General features: G+C 37.6%; 1 protein-coding gene across 1 annotated transcript; it reads right to left on the reverse strand.

Annotated features, from left to right (window-relative positions):
- Window positions 1–1,449: 1,449 nt before the first annotated feature.
- On the reverse strand, window positions 1,450–20,410 carry slc45a1.S (solute carrier family 45 member 1 S homeolog). Its single transcript, XM_018227928.2, has 9 exons — window positions 20,222–20,410; window positions 15,953–16,362; window positions 14,910–15,002; window positions 13,320–13,544; window positions 11,663–12,396; window positions 9,226–9,379; window positions 6,194–6,370; window positions 5,200–5,405; window positions 1,450–1,819 (listed from the first exon to the last, which is right to left on the reverse strand). Exons 2-9 carry the CDS (start codon window positions 16,344–16,346, stop codon window positions 1,556–1,558), a joined length of 2,247 nt encoding a protein of 748 aa, XP_018083417.1. The 5' UTR covers window positions 16,347–16,362; window positions 20,222–20,410; the 3' UTR covers window positions 1,450–1,555.
- Between the last annotated feature and the right edge of the window lie 744 nt (window positions 20,411–21,154).

A 21,154-nucleotide genomic window follows, 5' to 3' on the forward strand; every position in this document is an offset into this window, starting at 1 on the left:
TCCATACTTAATCCAGTACTGGAATGTAAACTTTTTAATAATTGATACATTACATTAGATACAACAAGGGCTCAAAAATCTACAGAGCAAATGGCTCACTTTGCACAACTCATCCCCAGTACTTGCTATACGGGATATGGCCATCTATGAACGTAGCCTGCCCCATCACAGTAGGGTTAAACTCTTTCCTTAAAGGAATACCAGTTTGTAGTTAGTATAGATTTTTCAAGATGAATTATTACTGATGGGAAGTTAAATGGACACCTAATTCTGACTCTTACCACGTAGCCATTTAAGAACTAAGGCAGCAGATCCAGCAGTTACTGAGGTCCTGAATAGGGTTTTTATTTGGTAGAAAACAGGTCATCTATGTGATCATCTATGTGAAACTCATTACCTTGTGTTTTGGGGCCTATTAGCTCCAAGCCTCCAAGTTTTGCTACAGTTAGTAGCCATAAATTCTGTTCCTATGGGATGGTCTTTTTTAACCTTTACAACTTTGTACTGACTTAGTCATTTGCTTGTCCTGTACCTTGAATGCTTACCAGTTTGTTCTTCCTTACTTGTTCCTACAAACCAGCTTTTTTACCTATTTTATTCTCTGTGCACTGTGGTTATCCACCACTTTTTGATATTGTCTCTAAAGGACTAGGGTCCATGTAGCTCTCACTTCATATTTACATCACCTATCACATTGATAAACAGTATTACGTCTGATCTGGTTAATACTTATTAATAAGGAATATTTCATATTTGCACATTTTTCCCATTACTGTGATGTCCATGCTCTAAGTAAAGTGGATGAGCATATATTAGCCTGGGACACAGCAGTGTCTAAGTACAGTTTATGATTTAGTCTGATGGGTCACACTTTTGTATGTTCTCAGTAAAAGAATGGATACATTAAAACCCGTGAGCATGTCTTATAAACTGTTTTATGCTGTAGAGTAAATTTATTATAGTGTAAATGGCATGCAATGGTTATTCAAGTCACTAGATTTGAACCCATCTCAATTTATGGGATATTCTGGGGTAGCTTTTCTCACTGCATAAACCAATGGAACTTTTTTTTGGAAAACAATGCATTTTTATCTCGCTTCATCTGGTAGGCCCTATCATCAAATTCTTTGCTGCAATACTGCCATCTTAGTGGGCTCATCTCAGCTACTTTATCCAACAACTTATTTTTCTTGTGGTCTGCCCAAGACAATAACAGCTTATTTTACTAGCAGTAAATGTGAATTGCTCATTTTGTTCATGCTGAATGTTGCTTTTTTGTTGTTGGTTTTAGTTGTATTATAGTTTGTAAATTATATAAAATGCTTTACCTATTGACTTTTCTTTATGATTCCTTTTAATTATTCAATAATGGATAGTTTCCCATTGTGATGCATACATACAACAGTTCATACAACTTTTGCAATAGGAGTTACTTTAATTTTGTTGAACTTTGCCATGAACTTGTAAACAATTGGCTAAAAAAAAACAGGACTGTTTGAAATTAATAATTTTCAACTTAAAAAATAAATAAATACAAAACAAGTTCATTTCTTCCTCATATGTTAATCAAAAGGGGTTGCTGCTCTTCTTCACAATCTCCAGATGGAACTTCATATATGACAAACAGAGAAGAGTAAAAGCAGCCAACGAATGCCATGAGACTGGAGAAGTACATCACTCCATTGGCGCTGCCAACTATAGAAGTCAAAGGTCCCATCACAATGGATACAATAATCTGTGCAAGGAAATACTGACAGCTTAGGAGAGATATGTCCATGCCCATGCCACGTTTAGATCCATCAGAACTTGAACCTACAAACTGATTAAAAAGATTAAAAAAGGAATATTTAAAAAACAAATTGAAATATCCAATATCTATATTAATACACTTTAAGATATTTGAACACATATTTCATATTTCTTAAGGCAAATTGGTGTACTACAAATGAAATGTTATCCTCTTTCTGTTCTGAAGATCTAAAATTTACCTTGATCACAATGCTGGACAAAAGAACAAGAAGTTCCCAGTTAAATACTTCAAACATAACATGTATAGCTGATGAAATTCAAATAGAACCAGTACGTTTTGCAGTCATTCTTGCAGTATTTTTCTATAAATGAGGCCACATAATGGGGGTGGGGAATGTAATAAAAGTTGTTAATGGAAAACATATTCACTATGCAAAAATGTACAATTTTTGCGCAAACAGTTTTTCCTTTGCATGAATTTAATATAGCTTTTTGTGAACTCAAAAACTGTTTAGCAAACACATCTGCTACAGGAAGCAAGATTGTAAAAAAGCTTTTATTGTGCCACCTTTAAAGGAAAACTTTACCCCCAAAATTAATATTTAAGCAACAGATAGTTTATATCATATATATAACAGATAGTTTACATCATATTAAGTGGCATATTAAAGAATCTTACCAAACTGGAATATATATTGAAGTAAATATTGCCCTTTTACATCTCTTGCCTTGAACCACCATTTTGTGATGGTCTGTGTGCTGCCTCAGAGATCACCTGACTAGAAATACTACAACTCTAAGGGGCAGATTTATCAAGGGTCGAAGTGAATTTGAGGGAATTTTCGAAGTAAAAAAATTCGAATTTCGAAGTAATTTTTTGGATACTCCGACCATTGAATAGGATACTACGCCTTCGACTTCGAATTCGATTCGAAGTAAAATTGTTCGAATATTCGACCATTCGATAATCGAAGTACTGTCTCTTTAAAAAAACTTCGACTTCAATACTTTGCCAAATTAAACCTGCCGAAGTGCTATGTTAGCCTATGGGGACCTTCTAGAGCATTTTTCTAAGTTTTTGGAAGTCGAAGTAAAATCGTTTGATCGATCGCTGAAATCCTTCGAATTGTTCGAACGATTTTACTTCGACCATAGGATACCCAAATTTGATGGAAAAAACTTTGACTTCGATATTCGAAGTCAAAGTATTTCAATTCCATGGTCGAATTTCGAAGTATTTTTAACTTCTAAATTTGACCCTTGATAAATCTGCCCCCAACTGTAACAGGAAGAAGTGTGGAAGCAAAAGACACAACTCTGTCTTACATGAAGCAGGGTTTTACATATGAGCTGTTTTATGCAAAATCTTTTTATAGAGACCTTCATACTTTGGGGGGTATAGTTTTCCTTTAAGCACATCTTAAAAGTGAACAATGCATAATTAATATTCACAATGCAATAACTGTCTAAAGAACAATATGAAATTATGATTTGCATTTTTTTAAATTATTATTTATGCAATCTTTTTCCATTTGTGGCTTTTATTACACCCCCCCATGTCATTTCTTTTTTAAATAAGATACGAACATTGATATGATAAAAATATATGTAGGGACCCATAGGTTTACTAATGTCCCGTGACTTTAAATCCAAACACTTCCTCCCTACTTGCTGGGCAGATGCCCGTAGTCAGTGTCGGACCAGGTGCCCACTCTCGGTACTATTATTCTTCCTCTCCTCACTCAACCTCTATTCTCCTAGTCTTTTTCTTTACATACAAGTTGCACAATATCATGGCTAATTGTATATTTGTTGAACAAAATATTGCAGTTCTTGCTGGGCAGGAAAAGGTTAAGATTTTCTTCACAGATTGGCCACTGAAAAACCCTTTTCCATGAGCAAATACAAATTAAATTTAATAGACACATATCATCGCTGGGCAAATTTGCATCTGGACAGTTGTCTATAGCAACAAATGAGTGATTCGATTTTTCACACGGTAGAAGTTTAGAACAATAAAAGCAGATCCCTATTTGCTTAGTGTTGATAAATGAGCCCCAGCATGTTTCACTAAAGACTTTGAAAAAATGTAAGCAAAAAACATAACTATAAACTAGGAGTTTCTCTTTAAAGACACAGGGGGGTCATATGCTTATGCACAATGGTTAACACTGCTACCTTGCAGCCAGTTCAACATTGTTGTCACTTGTCCAGTTTTGTACCAGACAGCCAGTTTTTCAATAGGTTTTTTGGTTCAAATGGTTTTAAAAACTGGACAATTATCGTGGAAACCACACCGTGTGTGATGTCAAAATCACTGCCTCACCCCCTTCATCATCGGTTCTCCCCCAGCATCATTGCTCTACCCCCTTTCTCCGACTTTCACTGCCAGCAAAGTTGGGAAAGGGGTAGTAAGTCGAGTCCAAATAAGGCCCTTATATGGCAGAATATGTTGGAACTATATAAAAAATAATAAAATAACCTTTTATAAATAAAAAATAATAATAACAAAATCAGTACCAGTATTGAATCTATTATCCAGTATTCATGGGACCTAGAAATTTATGAGCAAGGAGGCTTTCCATAATTTGGATCGACATACCTAGTTAAAATAATTTATGTAATAAATAAACCCAATAGGACTGTTTTGCCACCAATATGGATTTATGCAGGTACCATTTTATATGGGGGGTGGCCTTCCCATAATTTGGAGCTTACTGGGTTTCCAGATAAGGGATCCCATAGCTGTCTGATTTGGTAACTGGCCTGCTAAATCAAATGTATTTGCACAAAAGTGCAATTGGATTTGAATATGTTGAACGCAACTGGACTTAACAATATTGTTAGTTAAATTTAAATAAATAATACGGAAATATACAGTATTTTATATATGGTGTGCACTGTAATGCTATTATATTTTGTGTGTAACCACAGGTCAAAATGATTTTTGTCTCGAAACAAACACATACAGTAAGGGGGTTATTTATTAAAATCTGAAAATTTCTCACTATTCTCTTCCACTTCGACCAAACTCCCATAAACATTTTTACTGTATCAATAAATTAACTCGAAAAAATCTGGTGCGAGAAAAGACTCTTGTATGATTGTATGATTGTTTCGGAATTGACACAGGACAACTCAGATATTTTCAGATTATAGCCTGAAAATCACCATTAATTGGATTTTTGTGCGAAAACCAGAACAGATCATGATATCTTCCAATTGTAAATGGGACATCTGCCATTGACTTCTACATGACCTTAGCAGGTCCGAGATAGAGTACTTTTTTATTCAGACTTTTGGCAGCCTCTGGATTTAATAAATCATGAAAAATTCAAGTTTTTTTCCTCCAAAAAAATGGTGTTCTCCCCTTTAAAATGCCAACCAGGAAAAAAATCGGACTTTAATAAATAACCCCCTTTGTGTATATTGTAAACAGTCATGGCTTACCTTTTTATTCTGGTAATAATCACACAGTAGGGAATATGGCAGTATGCAAAGCGTGGAGAACAGGATGCCATGAGTTATGCACAGCGATAAGATAATATAGTGATTGCTAAATAGAGTAGCTAGACCGGTGCCCAATCCAAATGCGAGGTATGCAATAAAATACAGTGTGCGAATACTGAAAACATCCTCAAGCTTTTCCAATATGGCTAGAATGAGAAAGAAAAGAGAGGTTTCCTGGATGAATTGGGTTGAAGTTTAATACTAATCTGACTAACTAGTGAATAAATATTCATACAGGATCATATTATCAAATGTAATTGAAAACGACTGCATTTGTTCAGCAGCAATTAACCAGCACAAAAGGCATACGATCTTAGTGAAAGAAGGGCCATTATTATAAACTGTGTTCCCTTTAAAGTTGTTCTGAGAAAGCTAAGCTGTAGGCCAAATGTGCTTTTTCCACAGAATGTTTATTGCTGACTACATTTTGAACAAATGTTTATGTATCTTTAATAAAAGCAATGTGGGCTGTCAACTGGGAATGATTACTTTTTGATCCTTGGAAGGAATCAAAATCCCATCACATTACATGTGTTTGCCCAAAATAATAATTCAGGTGGCTTTTCACGTACTGACCATGGAGCAGACAGACTGGTGTAATATTGGACATACACGCATATGGCTAAATCATCAGTTATCATAAAATCAGACCAGGGAGCCCAGGGAGGAATAGGGGGCCCAATGAGGCCCAAATAAAGAGCAATTTCAAAATGTATTGGTGAAACAGGACAACCTTTGGATATATTGGGGGTACTAAAATGTATTTGCTGTGGGGCCCACTAACATCTAGTTATGGCACTGCAAAGTGCAAAATGCATTGGTTTATAAAGCAGCCTGTAAGCATCTTAAAGATGACATTTAAACCTTTATCAGTGTTGCAAACTATGCTTCCATCCATATCTAAAGCCGAAATCTAAAAAAGTTTATAGTTTACCTGAGTAAAAGGCAGCACTGAAAGCATATATACACATCCCCCAACACCCCATCGTGACACCAGCATTGTATTTGTGGTATTCATCAGAATCATGGGGGGCCTTAGGATCTCCTTGAAATACCACCTCTCCCATAAAATCGGTATAAAACAGCAGCATGCCTTCAAAAGATAGCCATCCTGAGAAAAGCAAACGTAGACAAAGTCAGTTGCATGGCTTGTTTCTCGGCAAGTTAATACATTTCAAATCGCTCTTCTGTAAAAATCTAATTATAAAAACATACTTTACTATGTTCCTTTGTGCTTTGAGTAAAGGAAGTATTTTTCTTCTGTTCATATGATATTAGCCTGCCCACCAATATATTACAAGGACATGTGCAGCATGCCTATTACAGAAACATGATAAAACATATATCCATATTGATGTGCCAGTAGTGATGGGAGAATTTGTCCCGTTTCTCTTCGCCACGAAACTGGCGAGAAAATAACGAAATGCGAGTCTTGACGCCGGTGCCAATTCCAATGGCGCCATCATTTGATGCGCATTAACGTCAATGGGAGTCCGTTTAATTGACACCGGCATCAAAATTGTCGCCGGCATCAAAAAAAACATTGACGCCGGTGAATTTTTGCGGCAATTTGGGGAATATGTTCACCAGCGGCGAAACATGCAAATTAGCCGCGAATTTGCGCCTGGCGAATAAATTCACCATCGCTATGTACCAGTATTGCACTACTGTATCACTATGCCACTGGGGCTCATTTACCATTAACAGGCAAATTTGCCCCAGTACATTCACCTATAGGAAAAAAACCAGCAACTAGATTCTACTTTAGGCTTAATAATGAAAGCAAACTCTGATTGGTTGCTGTGGATTACTGCACTAGGGCAAATTTGCACATATCGGGGCAGATTTATCAACGGTCGAATTGAAAATTCTATTTTTAAATTTTTTTTATGGTTAAAACGGTCAAATTCAACTAGGGTGTTATCCAAATAAGATTCAAGTTTTTTTAAAAAAATTGAGTTTTGAGATTTATCATACAGAACTTGAATGCGACTATTCGCCACCTAAAACCTGACAAATTGCTGTTTAAGTCAATGGGAGAGGTCCAGCGATCAATTTGGAGTTGCTTGCAGCCTTCCTGACATTCAAGTTTTTTTCATAGAAAAAACTCGAATCGAGTTTTTAAAATTTGAATTGAATTCAATAAAAATTAGACTTTATTAATAAATTTCGATTGCTCGAATTTCAAATTTATGGGAGTTTAGGGGAATTTTTAAAAACTAACATGATTTCGAAATTTGACCTTTGATAAATGTGCCTCCCATTGTAAATGAGCCCTGGCTGGCTATGTGGTGGTACAGAACTAGAATATAATTAAACTAACATATATGTTTTTAACCAATTTGGTTTTTCAATGGACTAACAAAACCCTGTTGTGTGAATATTTAATTACACTCCTGGGAAATCTGCATTTCAATTGTATATCAAGAATGGAAATGTATAATAGAGTTTTCTATATAAAGGTAAAGACATATAGACATAAATTACTTCTAATGAAACTGACCTTGGTTCAGTGGTTCCAAAACTTTTGAGCTGACCCTGAGAACAGGGACTGAATGCAGTCCATTTAGGGCGTCAGGAAGATTTGTAATTGAATACCTCTTTACGTTCTGGGATATCGCTAAAAGCTCTATGTTCGAAATGGCCATGTGTTCTTTTATCTGTACACTTGTTATGAACTAAGGGGGCCAACCAAATGTTGGAAGAAAAAAATGAGGCCTTTACTCAAAAAGTGAAAAGAAATCTGGCTTGGTATTTGCGTTCTTAAGATAGTGTCCATGGGGGCCAGGGACAGGGTGATATTAAGAATGAAACATTTTCAATTAAGTGCTAGATAATATTGTGGTGCTATATAAATGAAGGAATATGAATAAAGATAGACAGTTTGATTCTGTTCAAAATAACAAACAGCATGTGCCAGGGGAAGAATACATTTTAGTTTATGCAGCAATGACCTATTTAATGTTTAATGTTATGTAGAGACCCATAGGTTTTACTATGATCCTATGGCTTTAAATCCCTATCCTTCTCCTTTACTTCTCTAGTTACTAGGCAAAAGTCTATGTGGTATATTTATCAAAGAGTGAAGTTAGAGATCACCACTGTCCTCTAGAGTGAAATTCTGCCACTCTCCATTCATTTCTATGGGATTTTTAAAAAAGTATTTATCAGTGGGTGAAAGTTGATAAATACGCCTTTCTAAATCCCATAGAAATGAATAGAGAGTGGCAGAATTTCACTCTAGAGGACTCTATACCCCTATGTATCTATTTGAGTATTTGCATAACCAGTATTTATTGGCCAAAGGGTGTAATGACCACTTCCTGCCACACTTCCATATAGTGTGTGGAAAGGGGTGGATCTTCCTCTTTGGCTCCTGGTGTCCTTCCAGCTAGGTTGTTCCCATTGAGCCTGGGTACACCAAGGCCCAGTAAAGCCACCACCCTAAAGGGACAACACCTTTAGTGTTCAAGTTGGGGACCAGGAAACCCAGTGAATGTGGTTAATAAGCACAGGGTAATTTATTTATAGACTCTCTATGAGAGTAAGATAGTCAGATTATATAGAAAGAGCAGTTGTGTGCTCCATCAAGGATAATAGCAGGGAATAGCTTCCCACAAGGCTTCCTTGTATGCCTTTAGTTAAGGGACCACAGCGGATAGGGTGTTAGACTAGACCACTTAAAGGTGTATCATACGTGAGTAAACCTGTGGTCAATTGCTCTTTGTACAATAAACCATCTTCCTGTTTTTATCATAAGAACCTCCTGGTCCAATTGATCCTATTTTTGTTATACAGTAGCCTGTGTGTTATAGTTGCACTACTTCTTAAGGGAACCCATGCTCATTACCATTAGCTGGACATTAACTATCTGGATAGCCCAGATTAGCATTACAGTTAATTAATATTTTGTTTTCCATATAATAGAGGGGCCAACAGAATATCTAGATGGCTGCATAAGATTACCTAGGAAATGATTGATGCAAAGGTTACGTAGCTCCTTAGGCATGTGGTAGATGGATGAATACAGAAGTTTCATTGAAAGCGGCTGCTGAGACATCTCAGATGATCCATTAAGATCACTCTCATACTTTACGCCATTCAGCAAGACATTAGCCACCTGCACCATAAGAACTCCATATCAGCACACAATACAGAAATACCTAGAAATCAAACCATGTACAGTAGCATTAAGTCATGCACAGTTTAGCTTTATAGTACCTCAGTGACAAGAAAAGCAGCTAAAATACATTGGCAGCCTGCATGAGTTAAACCTCTTGTTTAGTTAAATTTATACTGTATTTCAGCCTACTTACTAATCTAATGCATGCATCAACATATTTTTTTAATCTTTTAGAAATGTGTATTACTTTGCATTTTTTACAATGAAAACGTATTAAAAGAAAAAAATACCCTCCCTTTCCACACAATATATATTTATTTTAGCAGTCCACTTTATGCACCTTTTTAAGCCTTCCTGAAGTAGCTTAAAGGGCATATCAACCCCAAAAATAAAAATTTCCCTAATAAAAGAAAACACAATTCATTTATTTTAAAAATACGGTGTTTTTAAAGTTATTTGTAAATGTAATTGCTTTTGAAAACAGCCCTTGCTTTTCAGCAAATGTTGCAAAAGTCTTCGTTCCTGAGCATGCGCAAACAAGCGCTCTTCCGGTGACGTGCATGTGAGCTCTTGCTACCGCTACCCAGGGGAGTAGGAGATTGTTTTAAGTAAGTGGGAGCAAGGTCCTGGGCTAGGGTAGGCTATAGAAGAGGTACAATACGTGCCTGGTAAACCCCCGCTCCACCACCATTGCACCCTAGGCCTTGTCATAGCCATTAGAGCAGAAAATAGAAAGGGACAGACAAACACTGCTTTCAATAGGAATGCATATACATATAACTAAGAAGCCATAGAAAATGTGTAGTGGCTGCATATCGCAAAGTTACTTAGAATTCTGTTTTCATTTATTAGACTTTTTTTATTTTGGGGTTGACTTGACCCTTTAAGTCAAAAATAGGAGTATTATTTCTGTTTGATTAAAAGTTTCACAACATTAGTAAATTAAAAGGATACGGGTATATCAAACCTAGAAATGAATCTCACTTGGCATATACTTACAAAGTGCAGTGGTTTCGATTAAAATAATTTAGCATTATACTCTTCTTGTCATTGATAACTAATTAGCCATTTATTATATCCATGTTAGCACTCAGTGCACAATAGAAAAATCTTGTTGTTAAGATATGCACAGCATGCAGTTTCTCCAGAGGCTTATCCCTGCCTGCCTTTTAGTTTAATGGAAACTGTCTGTCACTGCTGGCACAGGTATTTTTCTGAAAATTCTCAAATGCACAGAAACTAGGGATGCACCGAATCCACTATTTTGGATTCGGCCGAACCCCTGAATCCTTCGCGAATGATTTCGCTGAAAACCGGACAGAATCATAATCCTAATTTGCATATGCAAATTAGAGGTGGGAATGGGAAAACATTTTTTACTCCCTTGCTTTGAGACAAAAAGTCATGTGATTTCCTTCACAGTCCCCTAATTTGCATATGCAAATTAGTATTCGGTTTGGCCGGGCAGAAGGATTTGGCCTAATCTGAATCCTGCTGAAAAAGGCCGAATCCTGGCCAAATGCCAAACCGAATCCTGGATTCAGTGCATCCCTATTAGAAACATAGGTTGGGAGGTAGTGGCCAAGAGAATATCAAAAAATTGTGCTTCGCCTTTTATTCCTCCATGGTGGAAGATGTAAGTTTCTTGAAGGTTGCTGTTCAACACAAAATCTGTTTTCTCTGTTCAGAGAAGCTTGTGTTTGGGTCCTGGAAGCTACAATGGTTTGGAAGGAACAGAAGAGCCACCTATTCCATTCAACTGATCAAATTAAGGCAGACTTTTCTTAGGAAAGTTGTTTAATTGCATTTAAAAGCTCAATATGGTCTCTCTGAACAGGACACAGTGGGAATGGGGTGCTGTGTAAGGGAGGCAGGGAAATTAAAGAAATTCTATGCTGTGGATTCCCTTGTAGGACCACCTGTACCATTGGTGGCACTCAGATTTCAATAAACATAATTAAGGGCAAACCAGGCAGTTCCAGATGTTTTTCCACCAGTGGTAACTGTCAAGACATTTGCATAAAAGGAACATTGCTTATTTGGAGCAATAATCAGAATTATCTAATAATAATAATTAATATGACTAATTGAATGACTGTTATATTAAATCCCAAAGACTAATGATGATAATTATGTTTTCAAACATTCTAGATGAGATCTTAGAGACCACTCTAATGGTGCCTTCCACATTTAAAAAAAATACTTCCACACAGAAGCAGCATGAGTTTAGCTACATTCCATTTAATAGCAGAATAGCAATACAAGCACAGGAAGAGGTACCTGTTGACTGAATGTCACATTTCGTCTTCTGCTGCTCTCAGGACACGTTCCAGTAACCACATCTGGTATAGCTAAAGACTGAGGCCTTTTCAGAATTCCTGAGGATTGAGGCTTTGAAGCATCAAGAGACCCAACTCTTAAGTGACTTCTTTCTGTTCCAGGAGACATAAAGTTTTCCACAGAACCTCTTACTCCATTTTGAGAGCAATGCAAGCTCTCTGGTAATCGAGGAAGACTACTTGCTTGTCTTGGCAGACTCCCAGAGGGTGCTGAGTAATTCTCATGCCCTGCTGTAAAGCAGTCTATGAGAACACTGTCAATATTTGTAGTTCCAAAAGAAGAAGCAAATTCATTAAGGCCAGTTAAAGAACTGTCCCTGCTCATCAAGCTGCCATACTTTGGTGTAAGTGGACTAAGAGGTGAGATTGGACTGGTAAAACTTGCATACAAATGATTTGAATTCCGGGTACTGGGGTCTTCAGTTTGATTCTCTTCAAAGAAAACAGGTGGAGAAGGGGGCAGTGGAAGACTTGGGCTTTTCATGACTTTGGACTTCTTATTAAACAGCTGAAGTGGCCTTTCTGGGATGCTAATTAAGGTTAAGATGGTGGTGATTGCCAGTGTTATTGAAGTAAAGATATAGATGACTCGCAGCTGTCCTCCCATTGCTTTCCCAAAGCTTGTTTTGTTCCAGTTTATTCCGCCAACTACATAACCAAAACCACCTCCAAGGCCTGTAAAATAAAAATATGGGTTTACATTTTAGTTTACCTGTGTATTTTTCTTGTCTGAGACGATCTCTGTCCTTGTGTTAAGATTCAGAAGAAGTAAAGGTGGCCATACACTATAAGATCCGCTCTTTTGGTGGACAATATCAGGCTAGGGACTTGGATCACAATGATGGGAATAGGTGCTGTTGGGACAATGACCGCATCAACTAGCCAATGTAGTATTCAATCCAACCGGAGAAATCATATGTGTCCAATCGACATCTAGTGGATTTTTTTTTAGACTCAGTCTAAAAGAGCTGAGTCTTAAATCTGCCCTTGTATGCCTACATTAAGCGATTACATACAGTATATAAGACTTTCTTCCTTTAACTGATTTAATTATGTTAGAGGGCAATAATCACATACAAGGAGTAATTTACTATCTCAATCATAAAAAAACACCAGCACTCAAATGCTATAAAAAAGAGAGTAATTAAAGTGTATATAGTATAGTATTTTCAACTGACACACCAATTTGTAAGTGAATAGAATAAAGGGAATAATACACCCCAACTGTAATGTAGGAGGATCACCAAGACATTAATGAGTTCCATGACCTCTATACTGTAAAGGCACAAGGCCAAAGTGCTTTTATACAGGTCATGGAGCTCTGCTTCTAATACCTTCATATTCTACAACAGGGGGTACATTATTTTTTTTTTATAAAACACAAGTTTCTGTGTCATGTGACGCAAGTTTTATCACTATGCTGATTATAACATATGACATAACCAAGCACCATTTATAATGATACAATTTGTCTCTCAAAATAATGACATTTTGCAGTGTTGTTTTGGTATTGGTACTGATTTATATTTCTGTTGCACTACTTACACATTTATTTATACACACTATGAATAAACATTATTAGCAATAAAAATACTTACCTGCTAACAGAGCATGTATATTGAGCCCCCGATCTTGATCCTCTGGGCTGCACACATCCATCATGTAGGCATGACTGGGATTATCAGCGGAATCTGCACTGAAGTCCATGAGAACTACTCCGCAAATCGTCAAGATGAGTCCCCATTTATGATTATTCACAGTGTCTGCCACTGACACCCCTATATCCCTTCCATTGAGCAGAAGGGTAAGCCCAAGTAAGGCTCCTGATAACCGTAATTAAGAAGAGAATGATAAAACAACAAATACATATTAAAATGAAAGTTAAAAAAATGTAATCAAAGTTACAAAAGTAAAAAACACTTTGGGATCTTTACAAATGTTTTTATTATATATATATATATATATATATATATATATAGTATGTGTCAGGATTATCCCCATTATCTCCCATTATCTCGTTTGTTGAACATGCTAATTCCATTGGTCAGTAACTACCCTGTGATTAGTCATATGATAATGGACAACATTGGCTTATCGGACCCATATCATTTGGTTATGATTTGCAATCTGGATTCTAGATTCAGCGAATCATTACTTAAAATGAAGGCATTGTACAATAAATGTTTTATTACATTGGCTCCTATGCCCAGAAATAAACATTGTGCAACATTTAGCTTAAATGGGTGTATGTGTATTTATAATCTGAAATAGCAGTAAGTTGAAGCAGTTTTATTGTTATGTTGTGATTGCCTAAAAAGGTCTATGAGATAAATTTTTCTGACACCTGTCCCATGTGTGGCCAATTATTATCTACTGATTATCTTTTCTCTGTAATAATAATAGGTCTCATTTACAAGTGCAAGTGCAAAGAGCACGATTGTACGGGTGCTTAAATCACAAAGTTTGTTGCACCTTTACACGTTACTTTTGGTTTGCACCAATGTGCTGATTTAGACTGCTTTTCTAAATTACAAACAGTTAGGGATCATTGTTCCTACTGCCAAAGTGGATTCCCTAGGCGAAGTACACAAAAAATAGCTCGAAATACGATTTTTTTTCATTCGAAAATTCACCTCCACCGTTGATAAATCTGCCCCTTAGTGTGAGTCATACACTTATGCTGTTATAAATGTCACACACGTAGGCGTACTGGAAATGATGCCTTTCACTCACAATGAATAAGAGAAAACTTGCTTAGACTTGTGCTCAGTTTATCAATATGGATCCTAATCTGCTCCTTTTTTGGTAACTGTGTGCAGCACAATCTGCTATTGCAATTTTGTGAAACTCGCTGCTTGTCACAATTGCCTACAAAAATGGCAAGCACTTCCAGGGCCAGACCCTCTCTTTCTCTCGCTCAGGGTCTCGACTAGATAGATAAACAGATACGGTACAAGCTTAGCAACACCCCATCATTGCCCGGGCATGTGCTAGTCTGTCTACCCCTATTTTCAGCCTTGTAAAGTTAGGTTTGTTTTTTTTAGCATGTAAATGTAAAAGGTAAGGTCAGGTGCTCCATATCAAATAGACCCCTTAATAGGAAAATCCTCAGCACATAAGACATAAGTATTCCAGATTATAGGTATTTACCTGTCCTTTATTGGAATTATTGTGCAAGGTATACCTACCTATGGCAAGAACTAGAATAAATGGCCTCCTTCTACCAAACCTTGATGTACACGTGTCACTCCATGCTCCTAATAATGGCTGAAGCATAAAACCTTTAAGCAAAAGAAAAACATTGTTACTACATGCAGCCTACAGTTCTGATCTTCAAAAAAATGTTTATGCAGGTGTCAATTATAAATAATAATAGTTAACCTCAGTTAACTAATAGAGACAAAAAAAACTATTGAAGAAAAATGAAGTTTTAAAGAAAAACAGAGAAAATGCCGATACTGCCCAATACTGGCTCATATCTGTAGTCATCAATGTCAGCCATCTGTCACTGCATGCAAGAACCAGATTCACCAGATAAGCACACACTTGAGCATTTCTGGACTAAAATTGATCCCATGAGCTCAGTGACAGATTGCGTCATTGCCTACAGACATGATGGGTAGTTGGTGAATTTTTCCACTGCAGTGGAAAAAAATTATTTAGCCTTAAGGTGAGATTTGGGGTGAATGCCTAGTTAATAAAGCTTGAAGGTCAGTTTGGAATAAAGAGAGGTTTGGAATAAAAAAAGTATTTGTAGTCTGATATTCTTGGAACCAGGCCTAGACAGGGACTCAAAATAGGCCCTGGTGTTTCAAGTACACAGGCCCAAACAGCCAATCACCAGCCCACTAATTAGTGACTGACTATGGCAATTGCAGTAGCCCCTCTAGAATTTGCTAGAATCTACAGATTGCTGGACAACTGATTTACTGAGCCTCATATTTTTTGTTGACCTTGAGCTAAGGTGCATGGTGACCTCACCTCTCTAACACAAATGAATTCACCAGAAATCTAGAAGTACATCCCTTGGAAGTACTTACACAAACACAGAGAATTGCACATTTACAGAAAAAACAAACATTCATGCCTACTCATGTAGGGACACCATTAAAAATACTCACAGAGCATTTGTTTGTAAGTGGGAACATAAAAAAAAAACACTTGGTACCAAATATAATTTGAAGTCAGATCTTATATTACAATAGTAATAATTATTTAAAAAAATTATTACCCAGTATTGGACTAATAAACCACACCATGCTATACAACTCATCAGGGAGGCCCATCTGTAGAAGCACCGGCGTAACATATGCAGTCTCCATTGCATAGCAAAACTCAATTCCAAACAATATGCAACCATTGAATAATAGTTCCAGAAAAGACCTTCGAGGACGAAGATCAACAAAATCAATCAGATCAAGAGGACAAGGAGTATTGGGAGGTGGGGGTGGTGAAGGCCGGATTAGTTTTCTTCTCTTTGGATGTCTTTTGAAATTGTTGGCTCTGTGACTGATATGACCTGTCACCGAAGTGCTATAGGCACAAACCTGGGACCTCCAATATTCTTGAGATGCCACATTAGGGAGAAGGGTGTCAGCTGGTGGAGACGTTACAAATGAAGACATGATGCTAATTTTACTTCTGTGGAGAAAAGTAAGAAGATGGTAAATTTTCTTTATTTGATAGCAGCTCCACATTATAGAAATTGTGTCTGAGATCATGATTGCTCTTGTATCAAAGAGCATTCTGCATCCAATCTTTGCACTTTGCACCCTGCCTTGAACAAAGTGAATGACCCCTAATAGGTTTTTAATTTAGCTCAGAAATAAAACATTGCAGAATTGCAAAGAACAAATAAATCAAGTTCTGTCTTTGGGTGAGATGTATAGATGGATAGTACATTGTCCTTATATTAGAATGCAAGTATTTAGTATCCAAGTGTGTGTACAAAACAGTTGGGGAAATATACAATAAAGTCACAGCCTGCACTGCTGGTTATATGGATGTATCTAGGCTATCTAATAATGTACTATCCCTTACTAAATTAAATAAAGGGGGTATTTTATTAAAGTGGACCTGCCACCAAGACATACAAATCTGTATAATAAAAGTCCTTTTCAAATTAAACATGAAATCCAATTTCTATTTTTTATTAAAGCATTCATAGCTGTTGTAAGCTCATTTAAAAATCTCAGCTGTCAATCAAATATTGTCTGCCAAGGCATAGAGGTGGGGCAGACAATTACTTTCACTTTCCATTCAGCACTTCCTAGATGTCACTGCTCTCCACATATTCCCCCCATTCTCTTTACCATTTAAATGTGTAGCCAGGGCATGGGGATGGATATCAGGTCCCCCATTCTGGTGCACAAACAAGATTCTGAGATGATACAAGGCTTGCCTTAATAACAGTGTCCACAAAATGGCTCCTGCCTGCTTGCTATAATTATGAATTCCCAGACTGAAGGAAACAAGATTCAAATAATTTATAAAGTGTAATTAAAGTTAATTTTGCTTGACTGATGTGATAAAATAGGATTTTTAATCATTTTTTTTGGGTGACGGGTCCCCTTTAAGCTCCGATTTTTTTCTGGTCGAACTTTTAAAGGGTAAAATAAAAAATTTTCGGAGAAAAAAAAACTGGATTTTTTTTTCAGGATTTTCAAGAGCGCTGGTGTTAAAAGTCTGATGAAAAAAAGTACTATAACTCAGACCTGCCAAGAACATTTAAAGGTCATTGGCAGATATCCCGAAAAAAACGGAGGTTTCGAGTGCAAAATCTGAAAAAAATCATAGGATATGGATTGTTTGCAATTTTATTGTGACTTTTTCTGCACCAAAAAAATTTTTGGGAATAAATAAGGGGGAAAAGTCAGTGTGGATTTGGTTGGAGCAGTTTTCAGAGAATATTGAAACTTTTCGGATTTTGATAAATAAACCCCTTAGTCTCATTTAAAAAAATCGGGAGCAGAATTCTGTACTATTCACATTGCTCGGGGTTTGGACTCTAAGGTCTATGCACCTGGAATGGAGCACAAAGAGCTTTTATCATGTCTGTGGTTCCACATATGTGAGTAACAACAAACCAATCAGTTTGTGTGCAACTAAAAATGATTAACTCCGAGTTTCAACTTGCTGTCCCTTATTTCTAATATTTCTTTTAATAATGCCAAAAAAGGGATTTTGAATTTCACCTGCTTCCATATGCATCTATATTGTAAATTTGCAGGTACATTCCTTGTATTTAAATGAAAGTACCAACTGATCACAGTTGCTAAAAGTGTACGTGCAAAGCATGAGCTCAGATCACTGGTACAATGCTGCTGGGGTGAACTGAGGAGATGCAATTTCAGATCAATAAAAGTGGAAAGTCAGGCGCTTTTATTCTCCTCCCAGGAATTTTCACACTGAAAATCTTAAGGTTGGATCCAAGATCATCATTTATTTATTTATACAGTGCCAGCAAGTAATGCAGCACTTTTAATTTCAAACAATGGTTTAACAGACAAAGGTTACAGAATAAAAATTGGATCCGAAGGCCAAGCTCACAAGAGCTTATGATCGAAAGGTTCAGAAACAGAAGAACTATGAAAACAGTTGGTGTTTCTTTATGACCAGTTGATTTTAGAGCAGTCATGAAGCATTAAATATTCCTCTCATACAGTGTCGGACTGGGCCGGTGGGACACCGGGAAAAAACCCATTGGGCCCCGGGCTCTTGCGGGCCCAGATCCGCATCCAGATCCCACATCTGAAGAATTCTTCCAGCCGCGACCTCCCCTTTTCAGATGGTTTAGACAAAAATCATAGTGTGCGAGCAGGGACAACAGCACCGGTGGGCCCTGGGTCCCCCAGTCAGACCCTGCTCTCTCATGATTTCTGTGACAATGTCCTGAAGTATGGTACAGCTATGGGATCTGTTATTCAGAATGCTAGGGACATGGAGGTTTTCAGATAAGGGATCCTTCTGTAATTTGGGATCCCATATCTGTAAACTCACAATTTTGGTGGCTGCGTGAAACTTTAAGGGATCGACAGTAGACATAAGGTATGGAGATGCAAATTATGGAAATACCCCTGACACAATAACCCCCAGGTTCTCCACATTCTGGATATAATAGCTGTAATTGGATAATACACTTTACTGATGGGTTACATCTAAGACCTCCCATGCTGAGAACCACAGTATCAGACAGCAGGTTACCCTAATTTAACAAACCAATGTTTTTTGACAATTTAATTCGAGATGGCAGATGGCAAGCAAATCAGCAGCAGAAGCTAAACACAACTCCCCTGGACATAAGCAAAAGAGCCAGACCTATTACCTGATGTTCCCTGAGGCCACATTGTACCATATACCATGGCGGTGCATTGTTTTGATTTCTCCCAGATTCATTTAATTGCACAACACCAATGCCACAAAAATGCTCTTTCTTTTATCATTTCTGTTTAGCTATTACATCTGAAATGTTGCTTCAGATAAATGCAAGTCCTCCATGTGAGTTATTCCCCATGCAGATAAATGTGTTCACCTAATAAACCAATTATGTTTGATTTGTGGTTTTGGAGACATTTACATTGCAAATAGTTGCAGGGAATTAAACTTGTCATGAATGATCCTGACAGCGGGGCCATTTATCCATTGAGAGCATTAGCATGACTGCATTATTATTTATTTAGTGGGGGAAATAACAGCGTATAGAGCATGGGATGACCGTGGCGGCAGCTGAGTCAGCACCAGTTGGGCTAGGCCCATCTTTCCAAGGGGTGAACAAAATAAACAGATTTACTGCAGCAAAAAAAATGACAGTGAAGCCACAATTAAGTGAAATAGCAGATGTTAAATTTAAGGCTCTCAAGCTCTCAGGGAGTTACAGCTTGAGCGACGCAGTTTCAACACCCCTGCAGTGGATGAAATTTAACCCGACATAACAACAGCAAAGTGGGAGGGATAGTGGATTCTAGTGCTGGATAGGGGACATTAGATGTCAAGCAAGTACTGTAGTATAAAAGATCTAGGATTATTGTTTATTCTGCACCAATTGGGGTTCTGCACCTTGTATTCATTCTGAGCAGTATTGCAGTACTACAGGCTTTCAGGCAGAAGGAGAAAGTACACACAGTCACATTAGCAGCCAAGCATTAAAATGTGTGTTTTGTTAGACAAAGCCTGAATATTGAATGCAACCCCATCCTGGCAGATTGTAGAGTAGTAGCCACAATAGAAAGCACATGCACAGGCTCAGCCATATGCAGGATTGTTCCTGAACACAAATACAGCCTTCCATAATGCCTCCCTGCAGTCACCGCAGGATCCTGTTGGTTTCATATTCACTTCTCTGCCATAGGGCACATGAATTTGATACAATCGCATATTTAGAACAAAAGGACACCACCCGTATTACCTAATCTTATGCCCCAGGCCATACATAGACAAATCATACCTGCAGCACCTTGACAGTGGGGTGCGGAAGGCTGGAATGAATAATGTGCTTTCTTACCTGAGACTGTAAATGAAGGGTCATAATTTGTCTCTGCTCTTTCACTGGTGGGATGATGCTGGACAGGGAATCCCAAGCTGACACTGCTGCATCCTCCCTTCCCTTCATCCAAGATCCCCCCCCTGCCGGCAGTCAGAAGGTGGGGGGAGGCGTATGTGCTGACATCACTGCACTCTTTTCCTCCCCACTCTCATGTTTTTCTGCTCAGCTTATCTTCGGTATTCGGACTCTGGTTCTGGAGGATGGATCCACAGGGAGAGAAGTGATAGCCCACGGATGACTGATAAAAAGGGTCACGATGAATAATGCTGGGACTCATCTAAAATGCTGTATATTATAATTATTGCTTATGTAAGGCTACGCCAAACTGGACCTATAGACGCTTTGGCCTCGGCCTCGGATGAAATTTGATTGGCCTGTGTGATGAGTGATAAAAAGGGTCCCCTGTGAATAATGCTGGGACTCTTCTAAAATGCTGTATATTATCATTATTGCTTATGTTACGCTATGCCAAACTGGACCTATGAACGCTTTGGCTTCGACCAGAGATGAAATTTGATTGGCCTCGGCCAGAGATGAAATTTGATTGGCCTGTGTGATGAGTGATAAAAAGGGTCACCGATAAATAATGCTGGGACTCTTCTAAAATGCTGTATATTATCATTATTGCTTATGTTACGCTATACTAAATTGGACCTAGTTTAACCTAACCAAACTGTACTGCCTCAGCCAGGGATGAAATTCTATTGGCCTGTGTGTGCAAGTCAAGCAATTGGATCCCACAGATCCCACAACACTATCTATTGTCACCTTCTACATCACCACAGGGCTCATTTACAAACTCAAGTGCAGTGTGCAAAGTGCAATTCATCAGGTTTTTAAAGGGGTTGTTCACCTTCCAACACGTATTTCAGTTCAGTTGGTTTTCAGATT

This window comes from Xenopus laevis, chromosome 7S (genome assembly GCF_017654675.1).
Source record: "Xenopus laevis strain J_2021 chromosome 7S, Xenopus_laevis_v10.1, whole genome shotgun sequence".
NCBI lineage: Eukaryota > Metazoa > Chordata > Amphibia > Anura > Pipidae > Xenopus > Xenopus laevis.